Here is a 27,476-nt window from a genome sequence, read left to right on the forward strand (position 1 = left end):
AAGAAAAAGAATGAAATCACATCACATTCTGATAAATACATAATTAAAAATACAAGTCAATGTTTTTTTTTTTTTATTCCTAAACAAAATTAATCACGCCTGCAATGTTGACACGCCAACTTTCTTTGCAACACCAGCCTGAGAAACCACAGGAGACTCCTTCAAGAAAAATACTGTGTCCCAATTAATTAAACGAAGTGACGTCTCATTTAAATGACATAGATAGCATTGGGAAGAACCGTCTCCCAGAGTTCTATCCCATTTAAGCACCTCAGCATTTCATGATTAGGTGGCGCCGACTGTAATTAATATGACAAAGACCAAAATACACCATTTATGATAGTTTAACAAACAATCTTTATAAAAAAATTTAAAAAGCACTAAAGCAATTTTAAATATTAGGTCATGACAAAAGTATTGGCACCTTTATATTAAAAGTCTGTAAAATTGTAATATAACTACTTAAAATATACTGTAATTAATTGAAAACCATTACTCAGTAACTAAGCTTCATTATACAGTCAACAGCCAGAAAAAGAGGTAATTATTTCCAACATCTGTTGAAGAACGTTTTGGCAACACAGTAGATGATGGTCAAGACAAAGGAGTTGGATTCACATTTGAGAAAAGCACTTATAGCAAACTACAACAAAGGAAATGGCTACAGAACAGTACAAAAGAAATATAGACTACCAAAATTCACAAGTCAAGAAGCACCACAGAACAAATTCAACTGAAAAGCTTGAAAGTGGACATCCAAAGAAAATGACAAGTACAGCAGGTAGGAGAATCACTCAAGCAACAAAAAAAAAATCAAAGATTAAAAGTCAAGGACTTTAAGAAAGACTTAGAAGCATCAACCATAATAGTGCATGAAAGAACTGTACAAAGGCATCTGAATAAAGAAGACTTGTATGCATGTGGACCTCGCTGCAAACCACTTTTACAACAAACCGTCTAAAAATCTGCCAAAAAATATGAAAGCACTCAATGAAGACAATCTGGAGGTGGTTCGATAATGATATGGGGCCATTTAGCAGTTCAGGGACTGGAGACATCGATGTGATTGTAGATCGAATGAATGCAGCCATGTATCAAAACATTCTATTAAGAATAAGACAACTCTGGAATTCTTGAAGAAAATTAAAATAAAAAGAATGGCCTTTGCAATCACCAGATCTCAATCCAATAGAAGTGCTTTGGACTGGTCTGAAAAAACCTGCAGCCAAGCATTGTGCACCCAATCTGTTTGAGCTAAAGGAAATATGCAAGACACAATGGCCCAGATGTCACCAACAAGATGCTTTTTGTTTTATTAAAAAGTGGTTAAAGTTTACTAAATGCTTGTGCTTAATCTGTTACCTTGAATTATGGTATAATAGGTGAAGGGTGTCAATACTTTTGTTTGCGACTGTGTATATATATATATATATATATATATATATATATATATATATATATATATAAAAGTGTGTAGTAGTATAAGCTAATAGCTCTGCTAAGCTTTTGTAATACACTGGTATTTAATGGTATTACAATAGACTGTTCTCTGAAGATGTTTACATACAATAAATAAAATCTGAAATGACATACTGAAGTATTATGGAAAATATAAACTTTTGAAATTTGTATAAAATATGCTGTTTATTAACCCCCATTTTCATAATAAATCATACATAGCATATTTTCAGTGGAGGCTTCATCCATTCCACGGGCCAAGCACTGTATGATTTATAAATGAAAATCCCCAAATCCATTTAAATAAATACAGTGCAGAATATGATAGGCCCATTGGTTTGTGCTACCTTTAAATGAATAGCCAATAAGAATGAATCAGTTCTTTGAGTTTGAACAGAAACAGACAATGAACAATGACAATGTTAAGCGTATACGGAATATCGGGCTAAACTAATCTCCTACTAAAATAGTAAGAGCATTCTGGTCACAAAAAAGCCCTCAGTCCAAGTGCTTCAGGCAACCCCAGATACAATGATACTTGTGAGAATTCACTGAAAAGCAAGCCAATGCATTATACAGCTTTGAAAAGCTCTTTTCCGCATGAATAGAAAAAAAGTTATACATGCCAGTAAGTCAATTCATGCCAACAAGGCTACATCTTGTAGTTGATTAATATATGTAGGCTACCCTCAAACAAGTATTGGGAGCCTAGTTTATACATTTTAGGTGCAGTGCAAATAATTGCAGATGCAAAATTCAGATTGCATTGTGGCCAGGCAATTATTTTGCACTGCGGCCTATGTAAGCTTAAGAGCAATGCAAATGACTCAACACGCACAAATAATGATCCGCAATTATGATAATGAGGGTTTCAAAGACTGCATCGGTCTATTTTGCGGCCGCACTTAGAGCCCGTAGGTGAGGTGAGTTAGGAGTACAGAGAGGAGCAGGCGCTGTATGACATTTGTGGAGCACGAAAATACAAACCAAAAAAAATAATAATATGTCAGAGGAAGGGCAGCAAAGTCCTCTTGGCATATGGAAAAAAAAGAAAAGTTTTCTGAGAAGGATCTGAGAGTCCTTACAGCTGAGGTCACTCAGCATGAAACACAGTTGTTCAGCAAAGCCTCAGCCAACATCAGTTATGCTAGTATCCTTAAGAAATTATATGTATTGGCCTGCCCTTTTTAGCATGACATACAGAAATGTGCCAAGCACTCTGGAAAAGGTGGATTGGGCTATCCCTCCAGACATTCCAACTGTGGTCTGAAAGGAACCAGAGGCTAAGTAGTGCAGAGAACACAGCACTTCCACACGTGCAGGGCTAGCGGACCCTAGATTGACGCGGGGGTCTAGCTCATCCCTCAATTCAGCTATTTGGTCTAGGATGACCTGCGGAGTGAGATAATAACGCTTCAGCACCGCATCCTTTGGCATCCCAAACAAAGTGACCCTGAGATTGAATATGCAGGGTTTCTATGTCTCGCCCTTCTCCTCCAAATGTGATCCTGCCTCTTCTCAACAAGAGCCAAGTGTCACCACATCTCTGCAGGTGTCTGCTTTTATACAGCTCTTAGCTACTTGCTTCTACAATGGTTTGCACCTTGTTAGAAGAGGTGTAAAGTTTTTGGATGGTCAGCAATTGCAAGGCAAAATCCTTACATCACATTATGTTTGCGCCCGCTTAGTATCCAGATCCCACCCAATTCCATGATATTTTCTTAATTTGAATGCATTTCAATATCATTTTAATGGATTAATAATTATTAGTATTATTATTATTCATTTCTTAGCAGATGCCCTTATCCAGGGCAACTTACAAATGTTACAAGATATCACATTATTTTTACATACAATTACATAATTTTTTACACCATTATTTTTACATACAATTACCCATTTATACAGTTGAGTTTTTATTGGAGCAATCTAGGTAAAGTACCTTGCTCAAGGGTACAGCAGCAGTGTCCCCCACCTGGGATTTAACCCACAACCCTCCGATCAGGAGTCCAGAGCCCTAACCACTACTTCACACTGCTGCTATCAAAAATGGCAAAATGCAAATTAGATAGTTGGTGCAGAACACCAGGTGAACACTATTCTTTACATACGCCATATTTACTATTGCAATTTTATTCCCCATCACGTGAAATAATGGTCATTTTATGGTACACATTGATTTTATTGTGCCACACTATAGTAATCAGAATGAATATGTGATTTGTATGGTAATGCATGATAATATATTTAAATGAGGCACCCACTCTGAATAATGAGATGTGCTTTATTACACCATATTTACTAAAGGGCAATAATTAGTTTGCGATAAATCAGGCTTTAACCACTGATAAGCACACTATTAAAACCTATTTTTCTGGGCTGAAATCTATCTATGGTATCATGGAGGCATTACTTGCATTAAAGTTTTCATACAGAGCAGTTAAAATTACCTGTAAATAACAGGTTATATTAAGCATGAATAAACATGAATTAGTTATAATTTATAAGATTATATTTTATAGTTCATTACATTAGTTATATTATATTATATTATATTAGTTATAAGTTATAATTTATTAGATTATATTTTATAGTTCATTACTGTGACAAGGATTGGCAGAGGGTGAAGCTCAGAGACAGTTTGAAAGTTCCAAATAAAGTTTTTTAATAAACAAAAATACAAAATAAACAGGCACAAGGGCCAAACAAAAAGGTTTTAAACACAAAATAATAAACACAAAACAAAACTTACAAATAAAGCTTCCAGGCTGGGCATTGCCTTCACTGGTTTTCAAAAGCTAACAAAACACAGCACACACAAAACCACAATTGCTTCTTCTCTTCTAGAACTCTCTTCCCCCAACTGGGAGGCTGAGGCCTCCTTTTATACCAGGTGGCTGAGTCCTTAATTGAATAATTAATTTGTTGATTGCTCCCACCTGAAGCAATCAATCTGGGCAGGGAGGAGAATTTAACTCCTTCCCTGCCAGTATTTCTAAGGGCAAAGCCCTGCTCTGCCACAATTACATTCCTACAAATAATAGAGTGGTTAAATAAAACACTGGACCAAACAAGATATTAAAATTTAAATTGTAGATTGTAGGTAGATTTATTTTTCATTGGTGGCTGATTAGATTGCATTGGGAATACTAATGTATGCAAAATCCACAGCAAAATCCATTTTTATGTTTATTGCTTGAATCTGTAATTTCCTTAAATGCTCCCCCCTCCCGCTTAAAGTTAATAGAATTGGCCCGTAGGTTACTGGTTCACTCTAACCAAGGTTAGTTGTGATTGAAAGTCATTTGTAATGTGTGGCTGTGCGTGCCTGAGTGTGAAATGAGTTCTAGTGGTCTGGCCAATTTCCAAGTGGGCTGGTAAAAATATTTTTGATTTCTGTTCATTCTTTACAATAATTTAAAGTAAACAATAACAAGCAGTGAGCTTTCATTTAAGTCTTGTCTGTCTAAGGCACACAATTGCATGTCTATTGTTTGCTTGCACAATTTCTACTATTTCAATGTTGATTGCAATGGAAACAGCAATGCACAGCTTAAATTGACTATGAAACTCAAATGAAAACAAGATTTTCTCCCTCTCAAAAAGAGTAGAGCTATGCAACAATTCAGATATGTTGCTGATGTTGGATAAATATTGTTTTTCACTGTCAATATTTTTAGACAATAAAACAAATAAATGTTAACGCAGATCAAAAACACTTTTATTCTTGTTTCCCTCAAAAGGATAAACATTTCTAAACTACCATATTGTTATATCCAGATGCTTGTCTCTCACACAAAATGTAATATTTTATACCCATGAAGACCTGTCATTTCCACGCATTTGTCTTTATTGGCAAGAAAGCTCAAGGAAATTAGATAACACTTTAATCATGGGAAATGATCTGTCTTGTAACAGAATACCTATCTTCTATTTTTACATTTGTGATATGTTTTTTTTATTCCTTCTGGGTGCCTCCTAGAAACAGTCAACCATAAAACAGTGATGAATCTGAGATCCCTTGGGAGGAAATATCTGGAATGAACCGCATGAGAGAAACAATCCCAGAGATGGATATTTCAAAACAACAGTGAATTTCCATTATTGCCTTGTTTTTTAACATTATTTAAACACAAGATTGTATATATAAATACATAATACACTATACTTATTACTAGGAAATAAGAAGAAAATTGTAGACCCAATTTTCAGCAGAAATATTGTGTAATTTTTAACTCTGTACCTGTACACTGTACACCTGAGCAAGCAATCGCTTAATTACTTTGTTGTTTTTAGAAAACACATTATTATTGCTTCCCAGTCTTCTAAACTATATAATGAAGCCTGCTGAGCCACAAAGATGTCACTATTGTTTATTTTCTGCTTTGGTCTTTAAGTGTCGAAATGCCATTTTGAAATGAATTGGTTCCCTCTGGGCCTGCAGGCTGTTTGCTAGCATATTTTAGCTGTTAAAGCCCTCTGGACTTATACTTGAACACAGACCTATGAAATTTCATTTTAGAAAATCTGTCAGAAAGAAAAGATTTAAAAACAGGCCATTTTAATACCAGCAGGCTTCATTGAAGCGACACACAACAAACAAAATGAACTATAGTACTGTAGGCTTGCTTGTTGCTTGCTTTTATTTGTTGTTTTTTTTAATACAAATGTTTAAATAAATTCAAGTTCATATGGTAAAGAACTATGTTTGATAATATTTCAAATAAAGCTGGCATATTTTACAATACAAGGATAATACATGTAGAGTAATAAATGAACACGCTATACATATTCACACTTCTGTTACATATTTCAATATACACCCCAATCAGTCATGAGATATTTGCTGTACAATGTCATTCACCTATTATTTTCAAGGTATATGAATAATTCCCCCAGAATTCCGATTCCTGTTCCCATAAAGGATGTCTTGACACTATTTTTCTAAGCAGTAGGATAGTGATGCTCATGACTGAGATTTTCAGCATTCATTTAACCCTCTGATAGCAAAGTTGTTGTTTTTTATGTACCTTTTGAATATTTTTTTTTACCAATTATCAGTTACTTTACTTCCGATGTTTTCTCCCATTTAGATTGTCCAATTACGCCCCCTTTACTGCAGCAATTCCCCACAACAGCTCAGGAGAATGGAAGGTCAGCGGGTGTCCTCTGATCCCATGACCAAGCCAATTGTCTCTTACACCCAGGCGCTTGAGTGCAGATGTTGGCAAGCTACTGGCCTGTGGAAGAAAAAAGGACAGCCTTGCAAGAGGCCGATTTATATCATCAGGCAGCTGACCAGCTAGGTCCATTGTAGCACAATAAGGAGAAACAGACCCCTCCCTAACCTGTGGCAGCCAATGTGACACTCCCTGTAGAAAACCTGACAACTTCCCACAGCCAGGACGCGTACCTGTGCTTCCCAGAAACTCCTTCAATCATGAAACACAACTGTGTCCGTTTTTTTTAATGATGGAAGATAATATATATTCTGAATTTCTAAGAATTAACCTTGATCTTTTAGTCTAACAAAATGACATTGTACATCTGAAGAAACATGAAAATGTTTCACTATACCTAGGTAATTAGAATTTCAAGCAACACAAATTGTTGGGTAATTTAAAATTACATTAACTACAGAACCCTTTTAATGCTTTTCAGCTACACTGTAATCCTGCTCTAAGGAAAAAGTGCAATAGTGGAAATTGAGTGGAAATGAAATTCTGAATGAATTTCGCTGGAGCTGTGAATTATTTTATATTTTATAGCACTGAAATATCTCTTTTCCTGTACAGACTTGTCGGGCTTCATTATTTTCACAGGAACTGACAGTTTTAAAGTTTATATCCCCTACTTACTCATAAAGTTGAGGGATTGCTGAACCTGATGAAGGAGTAGAGAGAAGGTTTAATCTGCGATAGCTGTGATATGTTAACGGCCAAACTTAACTGAGGGGAACGAGGAATGTGAACTTCAAGCACCTGAGCGGGAGAGAGGTGCATAATGTCAGGCCTATCATTTTTAACCATAAGACAGGACCATGTTTGAAGGTCGGGATACATTTTATAAAAGGGCTGTTTTAAAAGAATATATGAAACATTCTACTTGTAAACAGTTTTTACTATCATGATATTGGTGACTGATTTAAATGCACACTTTCAGTAGCTAACTAGGTTCGTCATTCTGAATTTTAGTATAATGAGAAATTAGGAATATGGTAGATAACATAGATAACATAGGTATGCTTACTGAAGTTGAACCTTCTATGTAAAATGACAGATACCTGAGAGAGAAGAATGCTGACATTTGATTTATTACGTATTACTGTAAACTCTTTTTCATTTGTTTATTAAGTTCAAACACGAGAATGTGTACCCTTCATTAGGAATAGCAGTGCAATAAAGATAAGATGTATTGATTGTTTTTATTAGGCATTGTGGTTTCCAAAGAGCTTTCCTGACCTTTCACCAAGTTGTTCTAGAACTATTGCTGTCTAAGACCAACATGTTTCAGTTTTTCCTGGAATGGGTCTACACGTAAGTAACCCTAACATAGAATTTACAGTAAGTAGAATTTGCATCTTTAGCAGTTCATTTGTGTCACTTACATTTTCTTAAATGTTTTTTTAGACATCAGTGCAGTAGTTTGTGTACATGAAATAGGAGAAAATATTTTTCATCATTTGTCTTTAGAGTTCTCAGTTGTCATGGAAACAAACTATAAGGGCTTTTTTTTTTTTGTAATTTGAAAAAGCTTTGGCTGTTTGTTCTGTGTGAAGTTTGGAAACGTACAGATTAAAACTTTTTATAGGACACTTTTCAAAATCTATGTGAGTACATTCGTATATCAGAGATTAGCGGTGTTTTCGTTTCCTCTTCAACAAAACAAAAACTGTATCTCGAACCCGACAGAGCAAGTCAGTCGCTGTGTTTTCACTCAAAGGTCTAGACGTATACAGTTTATTCAGATCTGTTCTTGAAATCGGCTTTTTATTATTTACATAATTGAAGCCACGACAAGCTGCATGTTTAGCTTGTAGATTTCGGTGTTTTTATTTTTTGGTCGTCACTCCTAGTAAGCTAATGTCCTCAGGTTTTAGTGTTGGAAAACGATTATTGCTCCGTAGATGGTTCGGATTTCATTAGTTGCTTTTCTATTTCTGCATTATCTGTCATATTTTCTTCTGAAAACCTACTGTCCAGTTTATTCAAATTAAAACAAATGTCAAAGTTAATAACAGTATTTCCATTTTGCTATGTTTTTATTTAGAGCGTTTTATTTTAAAATACCGATAGTTCTATGCACGGGATGACATTTATACACAAGAGAAGATATAGGAATGTTTGAAAATGCTGCTCGTGATCGGTTGATTTCTTATATGTGATTTATAATGGTTCCACTGTGTGTAGTTATCAATGAGGGGTATGTGCAACAATGCAAGTACTTGTCATGAGTGCGTTTTAACAGTATTTTAGTTGCTGTAAGCGTTGGCAGTTTTTGTTACTGCATTTTGATACAGTATCCATATAAATAATAACTGCATTTGTCCTGCATGATGGCAGATTTGGTAAATGTGTGATTCCTAAAGATTTATTAGCAGATTTATTAGCACTTAGTGACTCTCTTAACTGTTTAAATTGTGAACTACATATGTATCAAGGCTTGTCATGATGTTTTGCTGTTTGTCTATTTTATCCTGAGTGTGTGAAAGAAAGTTAACACCGCATTAGAGAAGGAAAAAATAAAATCTTACCTCCCTCATGGATCATTTTAAATCGGAAGACCTAATCGTTTGAAAAACGCTGCGCAAGAGGTCAAGGTCACATCAATTTGTGAAGATTTGTGAAACCTTTTCACTGGAGGAATGGTCAGCTGTGGTTCCCTGGAGGCACTGAGCTCAGCAGTTCTAAGGCTAGCAGATCATTACTTCAGTGAAGAGGGATTGTTGCTGGACGAACTGTCTTTGGAAACAATAGTTATTTTTTTGAGGATAAACCTTTAGTCACAAATATGCCATTTTCAGAAAGCACCGTTTTGACAAATGCAACAAGGTATTTAACTACTACAGTACCGTGCAAATAGGACTGGTTTAATACCCAGCCTAAAGCATGAAACTGTAACACATGTTAGCATTTGTAAGATTAACTTGTCACCTTACAGTAGAGGCAGTGTGCACTACTGGCAGAATTACCAACACACACCCCAAACGGATTGGCAACCTGCAGCTGCAAAACATATGATGCCTGAATGTGTTGTAATTAGATCAGTTAAAACAGACAGGTGTTAATGGCAATGCATTTTACCACTGGTCAATGTAATAGTTATCAAAAAGTTTATTGTTGTGTCATTACAAAAAACAAATACTTGTACAAAAAAAGCAAGACACCCATTCAGAGGATCACTTAAATATATTGCCTCCTTTGGCTATCATGTACAGGTTTTTTGCCCAAGGCTATGTTTTGTTTTAACTGGTCAATATCTGAAGACTGTCTTTCTTTTATGAACCTCTTCTAATTTATACAGCAATGCTTAATTCAGAACTGGAGAACTGATCCATGGACCAGGATCCACCCACCTATTACAACATTTAATACATTCCATTGACTGCATGCTACTACGTGAAAAAAATGCGGAACTGGGGCAGCAGTGTGGAGTAGTGGTTAGGGCTCTGGACTCTTGACCAGAGGGTCGTGGGTTCAATCCCAGGTGGGGGACACTGCTGCTATACCCTTGAGCAAGGTACTTTGCCTAGATTGCGCCAGTAAAAACCCAACTGTATGAATAGGTAATTGTATGTAAAAAATAATGTAATTGTATGTAAAAATAATGTGGTATCTTGTAACAATTGTAAGTTGCCCTGGATAAGGGTGTCTGCTAAGAAATAAATAATAAATAAACCAACACTTGCACAGTTTGAAAGAAGGCACTTTTACTCAATTTGCATGCAAAATACAGAAGCAGTCTCTGAACAATATTATTTATCAGATTGGATTCAAAGTATGTTTAATTAGTAGTCTTTGTGCTCAAGCCACTGCTGCTGGACTTAATGATTTATGGATATTACAACAATGCAGTCAAGTGGATTTCACATCAGCCCTATTCAGCAAGTGCAAAAAACCACTGTAACATCCATCCCATCGTGACTCAAAATAGTGTCACGACTGGGGATGAAAAACCTATACGGATGTTGGGTTGTTTCTCATGGATCACTCTTTATATTTGAATCTCTGAAGTATGAAATATGTACATTACTCTCTCAAAACAGGGAGTTAAAACACAACTTTTGTTGCTGTGGTTGTTTTAACAGGGGAATGGCAGGTTAAAGAAGTTTGCAATAAAAAACACAGTGGGACGGATACATTTCTCGAAAGACCGATTTATTTATCATTTATGTCTTCATTTAGAATAATAGTTACACAGGTACATGTTGTCAACTTTTTTTTGAAATTTTTGTTTTAAATAAAGTCCAAGTAGTCGGGTTCCTGATTTGTAAAACTTGTTTTACACATTATTTACAATAGCCAATTACAACAACGATATAGATCTACACACTGTACACCACTGTATAGTTACATTTTACATAAGCGCTAATCGAGAACAAAGGAAAAAACACACATTCATAGCGCATTAGCTGGGTTTCACAGTGTATTTGGCACTGTTTGCAACTTCAAACCTCTGATGACACCTCTTCCACCTTGCAAAACAAACAAAAAAATTAGCATACATATTTGTATGCAAGGAATCAGTACAACAAAGAGCAGGAAAATCAATGAGCAATGCAGGTGGCTAACATGTTCCATTCATTTTTTTTTTTGTGTGTGTCAAACCTCCCACTAGCCAGTACTGTTACTGCAAATCCAGGGAGGTCTTGTCATACATCATTACTTTTTTTTTTTCTTTCTGTAACTGTAGTCCGTCAAAAGCTAACCAAACAGAACTACAGGTAGTGAACTTCTCAGGAGATTTTAGTGTTTCAAATCATTTTAAATAAAAGCAGAACCAAAAAGGTGACCTCTTCGGTGTTTCAATATATATGTTTTTAAATGATTTGTGCATTTGTGAATGCTAACCCTCGTTATGAAATGGTGATGCACACCACGTGATGTTTTTTTTTTGTTTTTGAAAGTATAAAAGCATTGTATCTTTTAGCATTCCACTTTGGTAAAAAAAACTATTATATTGCCTATTAGTTGCCTTTTTTAAATAAATTGCCTTAGGTTACAAAGGGTCCTGGGTATTAGTAAAACAATTCCTACAGCTCTGGCCAAAAGTTTTGCATCACAAATTTTTTAATTTAAAAAAAAAACAAACAAACAAAAAAAAAAACTATATGAACATAATTTATGAAAGAATCATATAAACTACAAAACTTTTGGCCATAGCTGTACACTGAAGATTGTACTTTAATTCAATACCATTACGTTAAATACTTTGCAAGCAATATCAATTTTAGATATTGACTTGACTTCTAAGAACTTCTCAATAACCGTGAACGTTTCCATCACCAGTATACCGAGCACAGCGTGGTTAATGTCTTACACGTCTTGCAGTTCACGCCTTACACTTTCAGATGGCAAGCCGTGTTGCAATAAGTGACTGTAAAAAGTGGTGGCAAAATCTGTCAGGGTTAAAATATATTTTTACTAAAATCAGACGCAAGCTTTTATTTTATGACCAAATACAAATAGGAGTATGTAAATGAGGAACCAGGCATGGTCCTAAATTTGGTTAAATAAAGAAGTTATTTAACCTAAAAAAGTTACTCACATTTTAATGGTGGAAAAACTGGTATGAAAAAGGAACAGAATCATTGTCTTCAGAGATATTTAGAACATTTATTTTTATAAATGGAGGAGGGGGGGTCAATGGGGTAGCTGTTTACTAAGGACACTTCTGCATATGTACTACATTTTACAAATAATAATAAAAGGTGTCATCACATTTGAATGCAATCGATAGTATATTTTGATAGTACTCTACCTTTTACCATCCCTTTTTTGCTGTCTGGGAAGTGTTAGAGAGCCCAGGACCCTTCAAACTCCTGCCCAACATTTGATAAATATCACAGATTAATTACAAGAAGAACAAGGGTTTTCTTACCTGAATCATTATACATTGTATTACAAATCCAGGGTTAGAAGCATGGTGTACAAACTGACGTTCACGGTCTCTATCAACTGTTATCAGCAGACAAGAGGAACTCAAACATTTGTTACAAAACATTGATAAAAAAAACAAAAAAACATTAAGTTGACATGATACATTTTAATCAGTGCAATTAAAACATAGTGCTAGTCATTCAGTATATATATATATATATATATATATATATATATATATATATATATATATATATATATATATATATATATATATATAAAAAAGAAATAAAAAAAACTGCTCTAATCACCTGACTGCTGTTTTCCTATACCAGTATATTATTTAGAAATGCTACTTTAAAGAGAAAGTAGCATTACATGCAATTTAAATAGCGTTGTTAAAATGTCCCTTTGTATTTAATGGTATTTGTTGATTGTGTAAAGAAAAAATATTTTCCTGCAAAAGACTATAATATTTTAAATTTAGTTTTGTAGAATTAGACACAGCACATACCTGTACTGCAACCAGCACTGGTAATCCAGGTAGACTGCCTGGCTCCCAGCCCTCAGCTCAAACCACTAAGTGAACATGTCTTGCTTTACTTTCTAGGAACTCTTTTTGAAAGGGTCTGTGGCTGGTAAAGCTGCCTGCTAATGACTGCTTCTAGTGTAAAGGGATTTGTGACAAATAACAAGTTTATCACACAGAACTACTCCGAGACTATAGCACCACATCAAATATTATATTCCAACTAACCGCAGGCAGGTTTTAGAACATTAAGAAAATAATCCATTGGTTTAATAGTATTTTCCAACATTTTACAGGTGGTGGTTTCATGTTGCCCAATGCTATTTACAGAAACCATGAGAATCCACACTTCACCTTCTTTTTCTTTTAACAGGACGTTCTTGCTTTCTTATATCATCTCTGGAGAATGTTATATCTACTAAAATTTTTTTTAAAAAAGTGCCAAAACACTAGACTGATAATTGATTTGGTTTGAAATCCTTGGATCATAAAATAACGTTTATACACCATACTGCTAATCCAGATGTTGCTGGCAGATGTTCATTTTACATATGAGACTTGCCCTTCAAGGGACTTTGCTGGCTTCTAAATTCAGACTTTTGAACATACATTTCAGACCCTTACAAACACATGCTGAGCTAACCATTCAGAGGCAATAAGACGCTTTATTAACCTTGATTGATGAATTCAAATAAAACAATTGAAATAGCGGCAAACTGGTATTGTGTTTGTTGTTCTTGGCTTCTTGTAAACATCAAGAAATGGCAGGTCCCTTTTCTTGCACTGTGGCATGGTTTTCAGTCCACTCTAAGGGGTCACTTCCCTAGACGTTGTTCACAGCCAGCGTAGCACTTCAGGGCACTGAAAAAGTCCTCATATTTGATGTTTATGTGAGAGGGCAAAGAACTGCAAAAGGAGAAAAAAATCACAGTTTGTCAAAGAAGCAAACATAATTTCAAGAATAAAACCAGTCTAATAACTGCAAGGGATAGGAGTCTCCATTAGCCCAAGAACTGCCATAAGTCTCAATATGTGCTTCATATGGACCAGGGTCTTCACAATATTCCAAACTGAGTGCAGATACATTCATTGTACTTCTTTTAACACTCCTATCCTTTCCAGCTTCACATCTGAACTGCGGTATCTTTGATTTGTGCAGAAGAAAACTGTAAAGTGCTGCCACCCGGTGTTTTCACAATAACAACAAACCTACCTACTTAGTGCAAAAGTGTTATTGCATTGCATTACAATTCCCTGTATTACCTTTCAAATTACTATTCAAGCTACAGTAAAATAAAATAAATAAAAAAACAACACACACACCTATGTGCACAAAGCAAGTGTCTGTATAATTCAGTGCATATCTGTAAATCTCACTGCACCATATTGTACTGTAATGTATGTATGTATTCAGGGAGGGAAATGCATGCTAGGAAATTCAGATGTTTGCCGGCAGTCTCCTGGGATACCCCTGAAAAGCAGCTGTTCATCTAAATTGTCATCTCAGTGGTATGTAGTTCACTATGCCAACATATCATTATTCAGCATGTTTCATTTGACTTTATGAAACAAAATTAGATAATTCTTTAGGGTGATGCAAAACCTTTGGTCATAGCTGTAAATATCAAGAAACCTAAGCAGTCCAAAATAACCGAAACACACAAGCAAAATACATTTCACAAACTAAAAACGTCACTCAAGATACTGAACACAGCAAAGCTTCAAGTATGTTCCAGTGTAAAAACAGAGACACTCACATAATCTCTGCGAGTCTGATGTGCCAGGGAAGGAATCCTAACGTACTGTCCACAGTGCCGAACTTCATCACTAAATCAGGATCTGGCATTCCTTTTGTACCTGTAAAATAAGAAACATTCTCTAAAGAAACAGATAAATCTAACTTTGTGATTGAAAACAGGTTTAATCCAATAGCTGGTCTTCTGTTGTAAATGATCACTGTGAACTAGAGCTGCAGACTAGGGATCATTTACCACATTTACCGTTCCAAGTGACACAACTGAAGACACAGCTGCTTGGAGTTGTAATGGCCTTTTACACGAAGTGAGTCTTGTAAAAAAAGAATCAGTGTAACACTCTTGTTTGAAACACTGTAAATGTAATGGAGGCATTCACACCAGCCGCGGAGCGTAAAACAGACGTACCTATTTAAACAATATATTTATAATAATAATAATAATCTTTATATAGAGCGCTTTTATGCCCCAAGGTTCAAGGCACTTCACACAGGTTAAAATAAAACAACAAAGACAAATATTATAAAAAACACTAACTAACAAAAGGACAAAAAAACTCAAAAAATTACAAAACTACATAAAAACAAAAAAATAAATAAAACAGTTAAAATAACCATGACAAGGCTAAATTATAGAAATAAGTCTTAAGCCTTGATTTAAAAGTAGCCACTGTGGGCGACCCTCTGACATGATCGGGCAGAGAGTGCCACAATTGTGGAGCCCGAACACAAAAAGCAACCTCTCCTTTCTTCCTAAGCCTTACCCTCGGACTGCAGAGCAGGCCACTATCAGCTGACCTCAATAAACGCGGAGTCCGATAGGCAGACAACAACTGACAAGTAATCTGGTGCCACTCGATTTAGTACCTTAAATGTAAGAAATAGAATTTTAAAATCAATTCTATATTTCACTGGAAGCCAGTGCAGAGATGCCAGCACAGGAGTTACATGTGCTCTCTTTTTTCATTTCATATTTATTTTTCAGTGAGAGTTGTGCAGGGAAAGAATGTTGTCGTCCCAAAAAAAAAAAAAAAAAAAAAAAAAAAAAGCCATCAAAAGGTTATACACAAGTCCTTTAATCATCTGGGGTTACGAAACTGAAAGAATGTCAAGAAAAATTAGTATGTTATAAATTTATGGGGGACCTTTTATGTATCTTGAAGAATTTACTGAACCTGTCAAGCTACAAGTCTAGATCTGTCCCTGTTAATCACTAATTGATTGATTGTGTTCACTGTTAAATAAAACCAAAATCCTACAAGTTATATTCTACTTTTTTTTAGTATTTTGTGCGACGGGGAGAAGGCAAGTATATTTTTAAGAAGGACAAGAAGATTTTTCTACCTTGTTGTCCCTTGGACAAGAAGTCTTTTTTCAAAAAGTGCACAGCCCTGAAATGGATCTTTAGATTTGACCTGCTTGTGTCCAAGGGACAAAATGGTGTCAAAACACATACATCCTTGTACTTCAGCCAAACCTAATAAATACTGTGCATTATATATATATATAAAAAATCTGTATTAACAGAAGTCTTACATAATTAAATTGATTTTTATGAAAACTGCAAATCAAAAATAAAATGCACAGCTGAAAATAAGATCACAGATGCACTGCAACATATCCCTGACAGTCACTCCAGTTCATTTTTGCTGTTTCAGAAACCACCAGTCTGTTCTGGAAGTCTCCAGCAAGATGAAAGGTGCAGCAGACTGTGTTGTTTTGTATTTAGTCAACATTGGCTGAAACAAGATCCAAGTTGTCCACAGTCAGCCAAGGGATTGGTCTAACATGGTCAGGCGTGGGGCTTATATATTATTTAGCAACCCGAGGAGTTTTAGAACACTGAAAAAAGAAGCAGCCACCTGAAAAGGTTTATTGGACAGTAGCGATGGAAATAGCAATGACGCCTGCGGTTTTACTAAAAACATTAAAGTTCCCCTTGATGTCACTTGAAAGGGTGACATCTAGACCTAGAGAATAAAAATGTGCCAAATGTAAAGCTTATATCTCAAAGTCTATCATACGAAAATCAAAAGGTCACAGTCCACAAAATTGCAGCAATATTTGGACAGGTCAAAAGGGACAAAATGCTAAAAAATGACGTCCTTCAGATGAGACATAAAACCGAGGTCCTATTGTAAGTGACTCTGCAGCAGCAGTTGTTGATGCATAGTTCACCCCCTAGTCTCTGCAAGTCGCTTTGGATAAAAGCGTCTGCTAAAATTAGTAATTCATAAATTCATAATTTGCCTGACAGTTTCACATAACACAGAATACAGGTCTGGTTTATGTGATATAGGATGGGTTTATGTGATACAAACTGTTAAAGAACCAGTGGCAGATTTACTAAAACATACAAGCTCCTTTCACAGGAGACGTGATATTTCTGTAATCTATGCCTTTTATCTGATAAATAGTCCATCAGTCTTGACTTTTCCAGTTCCTACAGTAAATCACATTGGGGTACACAACATTTTGATGTGCTACTGTGAATGTTTAAAAATGTGCGGACATGGGGCACATCTGATAAAGGCACTCCACCCGGAGTGCAGGATGCGCCCTATACCTTGGAGACTGCCGCTTTGAATCCAAGCTATGCCACTGCTGACCGTGGACGGGAGTTCCCAGGGGGATGTGCACAATTGGCCAAGCACTGCCCGGGCGGGATAGGGGTTAGGTTGGCTGGGGAGTCCTTGGCTCACCACACACCATCGACCCCTGTGGCTGGCCGGGCTGCTGCAGTCCGACCTGTACTCAGTTCGGAACTGCATGGTCTTCTGACGCTGTAAGTTATAAATGTGGCTGCATGGCGGGCGAAAAAAAGTGGATGGCTGGTGGCACTCATTTCGGAGGACGTGAGTGCTCGTCTTCATCTCTCCTGAGTTAGTTCAGGGTTGCAGCGGTGAGCCAGGTTGAATAATAATTGGACATTCCAAAAAAAACTGGGAGAAAATTGGAAAAAATTAATATAAGTAACTGTTAAAAAAAAAAAAAAAAAAAAAAAAAAAAAAAAGTGCTCACATGTAACTTGCACATACAGGCTTGCTACTCATCCCAAGGATATATCCTGGTGTTGAAACATTAAATAAAATAAAATTAATACATTTTGTTAAAGACATAATCCAGGTACTATGGAGTCTATTTGACAGTCACCCACAATACTATGCGGCAGATTCACTCACAGTCCCATATGCAGCTGCCGCTCTAGATGAGTCCCAACCACAAGCTGTGCATGCTAAAATGCAGCTGTGTGTCCACGCTATTCTAATGAGAATGTCTGTTGCAAAGACCAAAGAGATTGGTTCAAAGACAACATTATGGGACATGTTCATGCAGTTTTGATTATTAAATACCTGTGGATGCAGCCTTCCAAACTGTAAGGACATGGCCCTTTTTTTAGCATGTATAACAATCTTTTTGTAGTAGTTTATAATAAACATAATCACCTATATTATCTTAGGCAGACAGCACTGAACAGTGGCTATAATACATGACTGTGTCTATAATAGAGTTCACAGCTATTCTTTGCCTCTTCTTACAGAGGACTTTGCTTTCCCAGCTGAGAATTTTTTTTTTTTTTATCCACCACACCAGTTACTGCAGTCTTGTATAAGAGCCAAATAGTGTCCCTTGAGAGGAAATAAATGAAATCTCATAAACCACCATCCAATTCACACTTTCTACACCATTCGCTTTGTATTAAGGGTGCAATTAATGACTGTTTTTACAAAGAACATGGAGGTATGACTGGGACTGAAGGATTATATGAGCTTTCATTTCACAGAAGATGCAGCAACTCAGACAGATAGCTGAACACTTAATGATAAACTGACACTCGTTTTTATGAGTGTGAAGGTTTTGGTGTCTGATGGGAACTACTGTAGAGCACAGCAAGAGAAGACGTGGATATAAATAACACATTAGGCCTTAATAAAAAAATATATATGTTGGTTTGCATACCCATTATTTTAATCCCTCCTCAAAACATGCACTCTAGAATATATACATATTTTCTCATATTTTTATTACAAATCAAAAAAAGGAGGGCCACTTTCTCCCACTAGAGTACACAATACATAAACCCAAAATGAAAAGCTTGATCTTCATTCCAGAAAACTGTTTAACTTATTCTTTGTTGAAAAAGAAAACAAACATAAAAAATAATCTTATACCTACCTAGAAATGTGTGTCATGTTAAAGCAAAGCTACATTTAAAAATAAAAAAATGCCTTACTGAAATAAAAATGCCAGTCACCATGACCCACATTCACAGCATGTAGAATTCCCCTCACAATGAAGACCACAAATACAAAACACAACTCACTCCAGAACAATCAGGAGTAGAGCAGAGGCTCTCACCTCTAAGCAGACTGTCCAGCATATTTACATCCAAGTCTGTGGACCTTTGTTGTTGGTGTTCCACTAACTGGCAGAACTTCTGAGCAGCTTTCACTATGCTTGGTTTCCCATCGTCCGGAGACAACACTTTAACTGTGGCTTGACACGATAAAACTACAAAAGAGAAAGAAAATACATGTTAAACGATTCTTCATACATGTCATTCTGTTTAGTGTCCCAGTGACTATTCTCATTGGGTTTCTATGGGCTAGCAGAGCTGGTAGTGTCCACCTTCTCTGTATAGGAAGCTATGTACTGTAACTTACTTATTGGCAAATTTTGATCCTCTATTGGAATCCATCTCTAGATTACGTGACCAATAAAACCCCTTAAATCAATCATGTGGTTGGTAAATGCTTTATGTCAGGTTTCTGACTTATTCATAAACCTGTTCTTGTTCAGCACCACTCCCATTGCACCCAGGATTAATAGTATTCATTTTCATTTCCAAGGTAGTACACACCCATGCCCAGGGAGGGATAAATATGTTGGGTGCATTATTCTCCTCAGACTATTTTTTTTTTTAGTTATTTCCACAGTTCCAGTGAGACCAGTTGTGGCTGAAGGAAGTAGTTGAAGGTGTGCTCATCCACTTATGAGTCTGGTTTAACCACACCTTGTATGGGGATGCAGTAAACATTCTGCTTCCCCAACATGGAGGGAACCCCAATGTCAGTAGGCACAGAGACTTCAAAGTGACCCTTGGTCCTATTGCTATATACAAACACAGACACACAAGTCTATTCAACTCAGGTCTATTCTGTTAAAAGTATGCCCACAAGTAGGCAAGAATGTAGAAAAGGGAAAACTAGGATGACAGTTTTGTGTGACGCCTAAACTTTGACAATTAGGGGCTTATGGAGTATGGCTTATGAAGCATAACAAAAAAATTAGAAATGAGAGTTAAAGTAGGTAAGAAGAGCGTTGAAAATGTGATAATTTATTATGTTGCCACAATTATACTTGTCACATTTTGATCTTCTTTGGATTCCAGCATTGCACCAGACTTGCCATGTGAGGCAGGAATAAAGTATAATAAAACATTAACAAACTACATAAGCACCTGTAGGCTATGGAATTCAAAAGGAACAAAAGGGATGTTTGTCTAATACAGAAAATCATGACAATGTGCACTTGCAAATGGTAATGCTTTTAGATCGAATAAGAGTCGGTGGGTGGGTTCTTTTGTGTTTTGGTACAAACTTTCTGAAAACAATCTCAAATTGTGCGTGTTCAGTCTAATAAATAAGCAGGGCCCATGTGAAACAAGTGGTTAGGAAATAAATAGGCATAGTATTGCAAGTGAAAGGCAGGCATTACTACAGATACCCACCTTGCTGTTCTGGTTTGTCGTTACTCTTATTTAAAAACTCAACTGAGTATTTCAAGGAGTCCAGGCCCAGGAGCTCCTGCTGCTGTTTCAGGATTTCATCCATGAGTCTGGAGTTGTTTCTCCTGAAGATACCTACAAACAACAAAGAAAAGGCTTTCATTTGCAAGGTGTTTCCCATTCTATGTGTTTAGATATTCAACAAAGCAGAGCTTAGATCAACAGCAATAATGGATTATAGCAGACAGGACCAGTCTGAGGCCACCTTTACTAGCAACTCAGTTCAGATTTCAGAACATGCTGGTAAACAAACAGAAAATGAAAACTTACAGGTGCATAGTGAATGGAATAAAGATTGTAAAACACAAGTGCCAGATTATCTGTTTCTTGGTCATACAAAAATGGCAGTCTACTCAAGTGATTTTAATGTATTTCTTTTTTTTTCATATTTTTACAGGCGGAAATAAACTTGAGACTATGATCTGATGTTTGATTTTGTAACCGTATGCCCTGTATCTAACTTAGTGCTTATAATTGGTGGAAAATGCATGGTGTTTATTGTAATGACTGACACTTGCACAAATTAATTTTGTAAATTATCATACTCCTCTGCAGTTGTCCAGGCTCGTCTAATCATTGCATTTGTAGTGTTCAGTGTCAGCTTTATGTTAGATTCATAATTAAATCAATACATTCAACTGAGTTTTAAGTCCAAACAGATGTGCCTGAATCTGTTCCAGTCAGTCATTTTGGTTACACTGCCAGCCGACAACTGTCCCTGAGGCAGGTGTCGAATCTCAGTGGACATATTCTTGAATAGACTAATTAAAAAAAGCTATACAGTGATACATAATCAGCAGATGACAGCTTTCCAAAATAAAAGGTACAGGAAATCTGCAAACTGAACAGGAAGTCCTAGATGAGAGTATCCTAGGTGTCAGGAATAAAAAAGCTTGATGAGTCAAGGAAAGGACATTGGACACCTTTGTGTACAGATCAATGTATTGTTCATTCATGTACAACAGGCATTAAGAGTTGTAGACAGTCTACTGTGGGGGTCCTTCCTTTGTGTCTTAATGAGCCACAATGATGAATCTGTGTAGAAGAGCACAAGGCACTCTTGACTCATATGAAAATATGAATGCACTGAGGAAGTCAGAATGGAAATCTATAACTCAGATAAAGCAGAACTGAAATACTGTGCAACCCCCAACCGTCCTTCATTATTGTGAGAACCAAGTATATTATCAAAAAAACAAAACAAAACAAAAAAAAAGGATCATCGTCACGTAAATTGTAGTCTTTTAAAATACAGGCGGACTAAGGGGTAGGTGTACTAAGATGGGCCAGTCACAGCACAAACATACCACAATTTGCATTTTCTTTACGACAATTCGCTAAGTGCACATTGTCGTAAGTACTAAGAAAAAATATGTTAATGAAGAGAGCCGCAATGTACTAATTTAAATATTATTTGCGTCATCTCAGCGAGAGCTCTAGCTAGAGTTGTGCGACATTTTTTCAAATAAAATAGCGGGAATTGAGTTGTGGTTTGCTGCAGCAGAGAGTGCCTGAAGGATAACGTCTATACATGCAAGGGTGCAAGAATCAAAATAACATTATTTTTGTTAAACATAAACGTCATCTGTACAATGCATTCTGCTCCGTCTTCATTTTACCTAATTTAATACTGTTATATATGTAAAAAATGAAAGGCAGCTTAATGTCATAGAAATTTTTTTCAAGGTTTGTAAGTACACCCTGACTTTAGAGAAAATTAGGTACTTGGGTGTTCGTCTCAAATACATTGAGCACAACTGGGAACACAATAGAAAAAGCGGACTGTCAAATGCCAGCAATAGCAACTGTTTAAAGCGTGCTTTCAAAAGTTCTTAACAAATTGATGTAATTGTTAGTGTCGCAATTGCCCGCAGCTTTAGTACATATCATTACAATATTTTTGATGCCTCATTCTCCACCCTGTTTTTGCAAATTTCTGCAGGAACGCCCAGAATTACATATTCATTTAAGGCTAAAGCGCAAATAAGAACTGCGGCTGCAAAGCATACGTTAACATTATGCTAACAGCGTTGCGTTTGTTTAATACATTTCACACTACTGGCTCTTGAAAAAGTTTCAATATTGCTCAAAGGACCCAGACTATGGGTCACTGATACAAGTTTGTTTTAACAGCACCAATGGTCCGGAGAAATTCATTTTGATCACAGGACCTAAATGGGAGTTATGTAGGTTATGGATCAGAGGATAAGGGATTAAACTTGGAAGCAACTAATAAGGATGCATAGCAGCTAATATGGATGCACTTATTATACCCTGTATGTACTCCACCTAGAAGGGACACATGTCTTAATGAAGTGTATCAACAGGCCTAACTGAGGTACAGCATTCTCAGGAAAAGAAGAAAAAACATGTACCATGACAAGGTACTCGGACTTAGACTAAGCTGTAATAAAATCTTAAAAGTATTAAAATGTAGAACACCCCATACTGATGTGATGCATCATGTGTACATTGTCCTACATGTGTGGGTGACTGTGCCAGTCTTTATTAAAAATAAAATCAATGGTATGTAGAGAATCTTGTCACAATCTACTGTAGACAGGTAAGCAATGTTCCACTCTTAAATAAAGTGTGCCAGTTACTTTGGTTCCTTGGGTACAGTATAACCCCTGCAGTTCAAACAGAAAGTCTCAGTTTTCAAAATATAGGCATCAAGTATTTATGCAGTTGGATAGTGTAAATACCTAGTAACATATCTGCAAAGTACTATGATTCTAACCTAAATTGTCCAAAAAGATTAGATTACTGTACGTCTAAGGCTATAAATCTTCATTGAATTGATGAAATGTTTAAAAATTGTGCAAGTGGTTGTTTACTAATAAACTCTTACACATCTTCAATACAAAAGTAAACTTACTAAAAAATGTACAATGGTCATCTTCATTTAACTCATATAGTATTGAGTTCCAGTTCAAGGCAGTCTAAAAGCATGGCTTCTGTAGTGTAGTAGAATTAAGTTTTTTCTCCTCACTGAAGCGAGTCCCCCACACAGCACTGATGTTCTGTGGGCATGTGAGCATCCTCCGATCTCACATGCCTAAAGCCACAATTGCTTTTACGCCGAGCAATCCAGAGCAGAGGAATTTTAGTTGTAATGCAGGAGCTGTATGATTATTATTTAAGTTTCTTAAATGCATTTCTGTTTTGGTGTTTTGGCTAATAAGAGACGCTGCAGAATCCTGATCCAGACAGGAAGTTCGGAGAGTGGGGGGTGGTGTTTTGGAGTGTCAAGCAGAAGCTAGTGTAGCTCTCGCTGTAGCGTTGCTGTTTAGGGGATAGCCACAGGATCAACTCCTCTTCCTCACAGAAGCCCTGCCTGGACCAGGAGACTGGGAGCGTCTAATTGTCTTGCACCATATATTAAAGAGTTCAGCCCTGCGACTCTTGTATCTTGTTATTATTTCCCTCTTCACGCTACACTGGTATGTGTCCTCACCTAGTCAAACAGTGACCTGATCTGCGAGCGCAACAGCTTTCAGTTTAACTGGACTTCTTTGCTATCCTGATCAAGTTGTATCTGCAGAAATAAACTTCAATATACGCCTCTCTCAAATACTGCAATAAAAAATTGCGCCTTTCGAAAACCGTAGTACTTCTAATTACTGTCGCCCTTGAATAAGCATCACAGCTGTTTTGAGAACTTTAAAATAAACGCTGCAGCGTTAACTGAAATTAATACAGTACTTTCAGAAAAAAAAGGTGAAAACCACAACAAGATCCTCATAAATCAGCACATTTTCTATTAAATGTTTGGTTCAATAATATGTTCAGCATTTTTTCAATTTTTTCTACACATTTACAGCCCTAATTCTGTTGTTTACAATAATGAAAAACTGTAGACAAGGTGAAGCAACTGGTTTAACATCTTAAAGTTAACTACTCCTGGAATGGGGTGTGAAGGTATTGTAACAGAGCAGAAGCTGGGCTCGAACCAGCGACCCTGCGCAGCGTAAGTGACCATCTTAACCAAAATGCAAAAGAGCCAAGTTCGTCTGCATTTGTGGTTTTAGAGCTTTTAACCTCATCTTATCTCACCGACGGGACAGAACCCGTAACGGCTGTGTATCGCACTGTATCGTATCGTATCACACAACACAGTATCACAGTGTGATACACTGCCGTTACGCATTGTCTCCTTTGTCGCGAGTTGAAAAGAGTTTAAAAGCTCTATCTATGAAAGCAGTCGAGCCCGGCTCCTTTTGCATTCTGGTTTAGACGCTCGCTTGTGATGTGCAGGGTCTCTGGTCTTCATTTTACTATTCCAATCATCTATGATGACAGTGGGAATCAGAGGACACAGTTGCAGGGCTCGAAATTAACGCCAACCATGCCGTGGGTGCCCTTCTCAATTGCCGCAATGCCCATCAAAATGTATGTCTATTCACGGCAATTATGGCCATAGTGCCATTTACGCTACAGCAACTAAAGATGCCTGTACACACCAAATTAGGAAGTGTTTGGACCCAAACAATAACATGATTACGTGTTTGCGTGGTTAAGTCACATCAGCGTCCTCCGAAACGTGTCCCTGCCAAGCTGTATTTTTTCGCACAGCAGATCCACAGTGAAGCCATCAGACCTATAGTGCCGGAGGACAACACAGATCTGAATGGCCCCACAACAGACCCACAAGCGCCCATCTCTGGTGCACGATGAACTGTGGATTGCCCTGCCGACCTAACCCCTCCCTAACCGGGCGGCACTCGGCCAATTTTGCGCCGCCCCCTGGGAACGCCCGGTCACGGTCGGCAATGACACAGCCAGGATTTGAACCCGCGATCTCCAGGCTATAGGCATCCTGCACTCCGCGGAGCGCCTTTACTGAATGTGCCACTCAGGAGCCCCCTTAGTCCATCTTATGTTAAAGACATGTTTATGTTTTTTTCATCCATAAACGTAACACAGTGCCTCAGCCTTTTGTATGTTACACGTATGAGAACGATATTTCTGAGTTTTGTTTGTAAAATGTAGAATATAGACTATTAAAATTTAACAAAATGGTCCCGTGGCTTAGCAGTAAAAGCCAGTGCCTTCAGTGAAGGCAGCTATGTCCTTGCAGACTCTAATCGAACCTAGGCTGCCTCCTGGTGTATGGCTACCCCCTGTCTGCCAAGCACTAAATTGCTCTCTGTGCAGTTTTAATGAAGACAGCTGTGTTCCTCTGAAAAGTGTAACTGTTCGCCAATAAAAACATATTTTCTGACCCTGTGGGCACAAAAAGGCCCCCTCAGGACCAGCAAGCCAGGAGCCACAGAGAACAGTTCATACAATTAAAAACATACAAAGACAGCTTTTGCCAAAGAAACTGCATTGTCTGAACAAACAAATAGTTATCATTAAGTTAAACTGTGTTGTTTCTGTGGCTAATAATTAGCTTTCTATATGAATCCTAAGCAAAAGACACACCATCCTATACTTTGGCCTTGACATCCGTTCAGTGGCTCTGATGCCCTCTACGAAACTGATTGAACTGAAGGCCATTTTGGCAATGTGCGTATTTTGCTAATTTAGAGTTATGATAAATGTAGATCACTCAAGGAACAACTAGCACCTCTTCCCCTGTCAGTGAATTTGACATGGTTTATCTGCACCTGCAGATTCCCAAACTTCCTTGAACGTTATCCTTTGATTTCAGCAAATGTCAACACAAAACATTCAGTAACTTACAGAACATACACTGGTTGGTCAAGTTTGTAAACAGTCCTTTTCATATTTAATGCCCAACATTCTACACTGTGTTCAGTACCGAGTATACAAAGTCTGGTCACAACAGCAGAGCAAGCTCTATCCTGCTAGTACAACAGGGCTTAGGAAAATCTGTTCACTTTGTGCTGGACTCTTAAAAAACATGTTGCCACGCCAAGGGTATCCTGGACTGATAATAGTAATACATTCTAGTTTCTGTGCACGTTAGGTCTTACTGTACCTTGATTATCGTAGACACTAACATAGGAGATGCCCACTGCCATGCACCAGACCACCAGGTTGGCTATGTCTGTGTACCGGGGCTCCTCTTCAGCTATCAGCAAGCCTACGTGAAGTGGAAGCTTTTCAAGGGACTTGCCATCTGATTTCCACCTGACCCTGCCGCAGCTCTTCTTGCCGCCTCCCGGGACCAGCTTCTTGTTATTGTGCGGGTGGTTCTGAAATCCAAACATAGCCGGCACTAGGACCGCCGCCACTGCCCGTCTCCAAAGACGCCAGTTCCAGTTCCAAATGCTGATTCGGAACCAGGAGAGAATCGTTCGCTGGAGGTGTAGCAGGGCATGCAGCATCCGCCACACGAACTCGTACACTACTGCCATCATATACAGTCTCTGAGAAATGTTTTCTGTCTATTCTTCAACAATTCATAGAGCGCCGCATTCCAGTTCTTAAAGGGACCGCCGCTAAGAAATATACTCTGTGAATGCCATGTAATTTACTGCCAACACCTCAGCTCCCCGGCTGCCATCTTTCAAAACATGTTACCTCTCAACTTTCACCTCTAAGATTACATGGAGCGCTGCGATAGGACCACGAGTCTGATGACGTACTGCTACGAGGGGCGGAAAGGAAAGAAAAGAAAACTACAAAAGACGCGTGGAGAATTGTGGATTTGTGATGCACTGCCCTCTACAGAAAGGGATGGTACACTGATACCAAAATATAAGCACTGCGGTGAGAGGATGAGTAAAAGCCGTGAGTGATAGTCACGCAAAAAATAAAAAAAAGTTCTAGTAATGTAATTACAATGTCTAGTTTGTTTTGCTAAAACATAAGAACATAAGAAAGTTTACAAACGAGAGGAGGCCATTCGGCCCATCTTGCTCGTTTGGTTGTTAGTAG

General features: G+C 37.3%; 1 protein-coding gene across 1 annotated transcript; it reads right to left on the reverse strand.

The window, feature by feature from the left end:
* Nucleotides 1-10,370: 10,370 nt before the first annotated feature.
* On the reverse strand, nt 10,371-27,115 carry nus1 (NUS1 dehydrodolichyl diphosphate synthase subunit). Its single transcript, XM_034003900.3, has 5 exons — nt 26,575-27,115; nt 20,571-20,702; nt 19,199-19,351; nt 14,844-14,943; nt 10,371-13,992 (listed from the first exon to the last, which is right to left on the reverse strand). Exons 1-5 carry the CDS (start codon nt 26,954-26,956, stop codon nt 13,902-13,904), a joined length of 858 nt encoding a protein of 285 aa, XP_033859791.1. The 5' UTR covers nt 26,957-27,115; the 3' UTR covers nt 10,371-13,901.
* Nucleotides 27,116-27,476: the final 361 nt, after the last annotated feature.

Source organism: Acipenser ruthenus, chromosome 5 (genome assembly GCF_902713425.1).
Source record: "Acipenser ruthenus chromosome 5, fAciRut3.2 maternal haplotype, whole genome shotgun sequence".
NCBI classification, from domain to species: domain Eukaryota; kingdom Metazoa; phylum Chordata; class Actinopteri; order Acipenseriformes; family Acipenseridae; genus Acipenser; species Acipenser ruthenus.

What these genes read in the sequence shown, in the direction of transcription:
- nus1 (XM_034003900.3), bottom strand. Translation starts at nt 26,956, where the DNA reads ATGATGGCAGTAGTGTACGAGTTCGTGTGGCGGATGCTGCATGCCCTG. An exon ending in CGACAAACCAGAACAGCAAG is followed by an intron (nt 19,352 to 20,570) that starts GTGGGTATCTGT and finishes TCTCTTTTGTAG; the next exon opens with TTTTATCGTGTCAAGCCACA. An exon ending in GCTGGACAGTCTGCTTAGAG is followed by an intron (nt 14,944 to 19,198) that starts GTGAGAGCCTCT and finishes CTTATTTTACAG; the next exon opens with GTACAAAAGGAATGCCAGAT.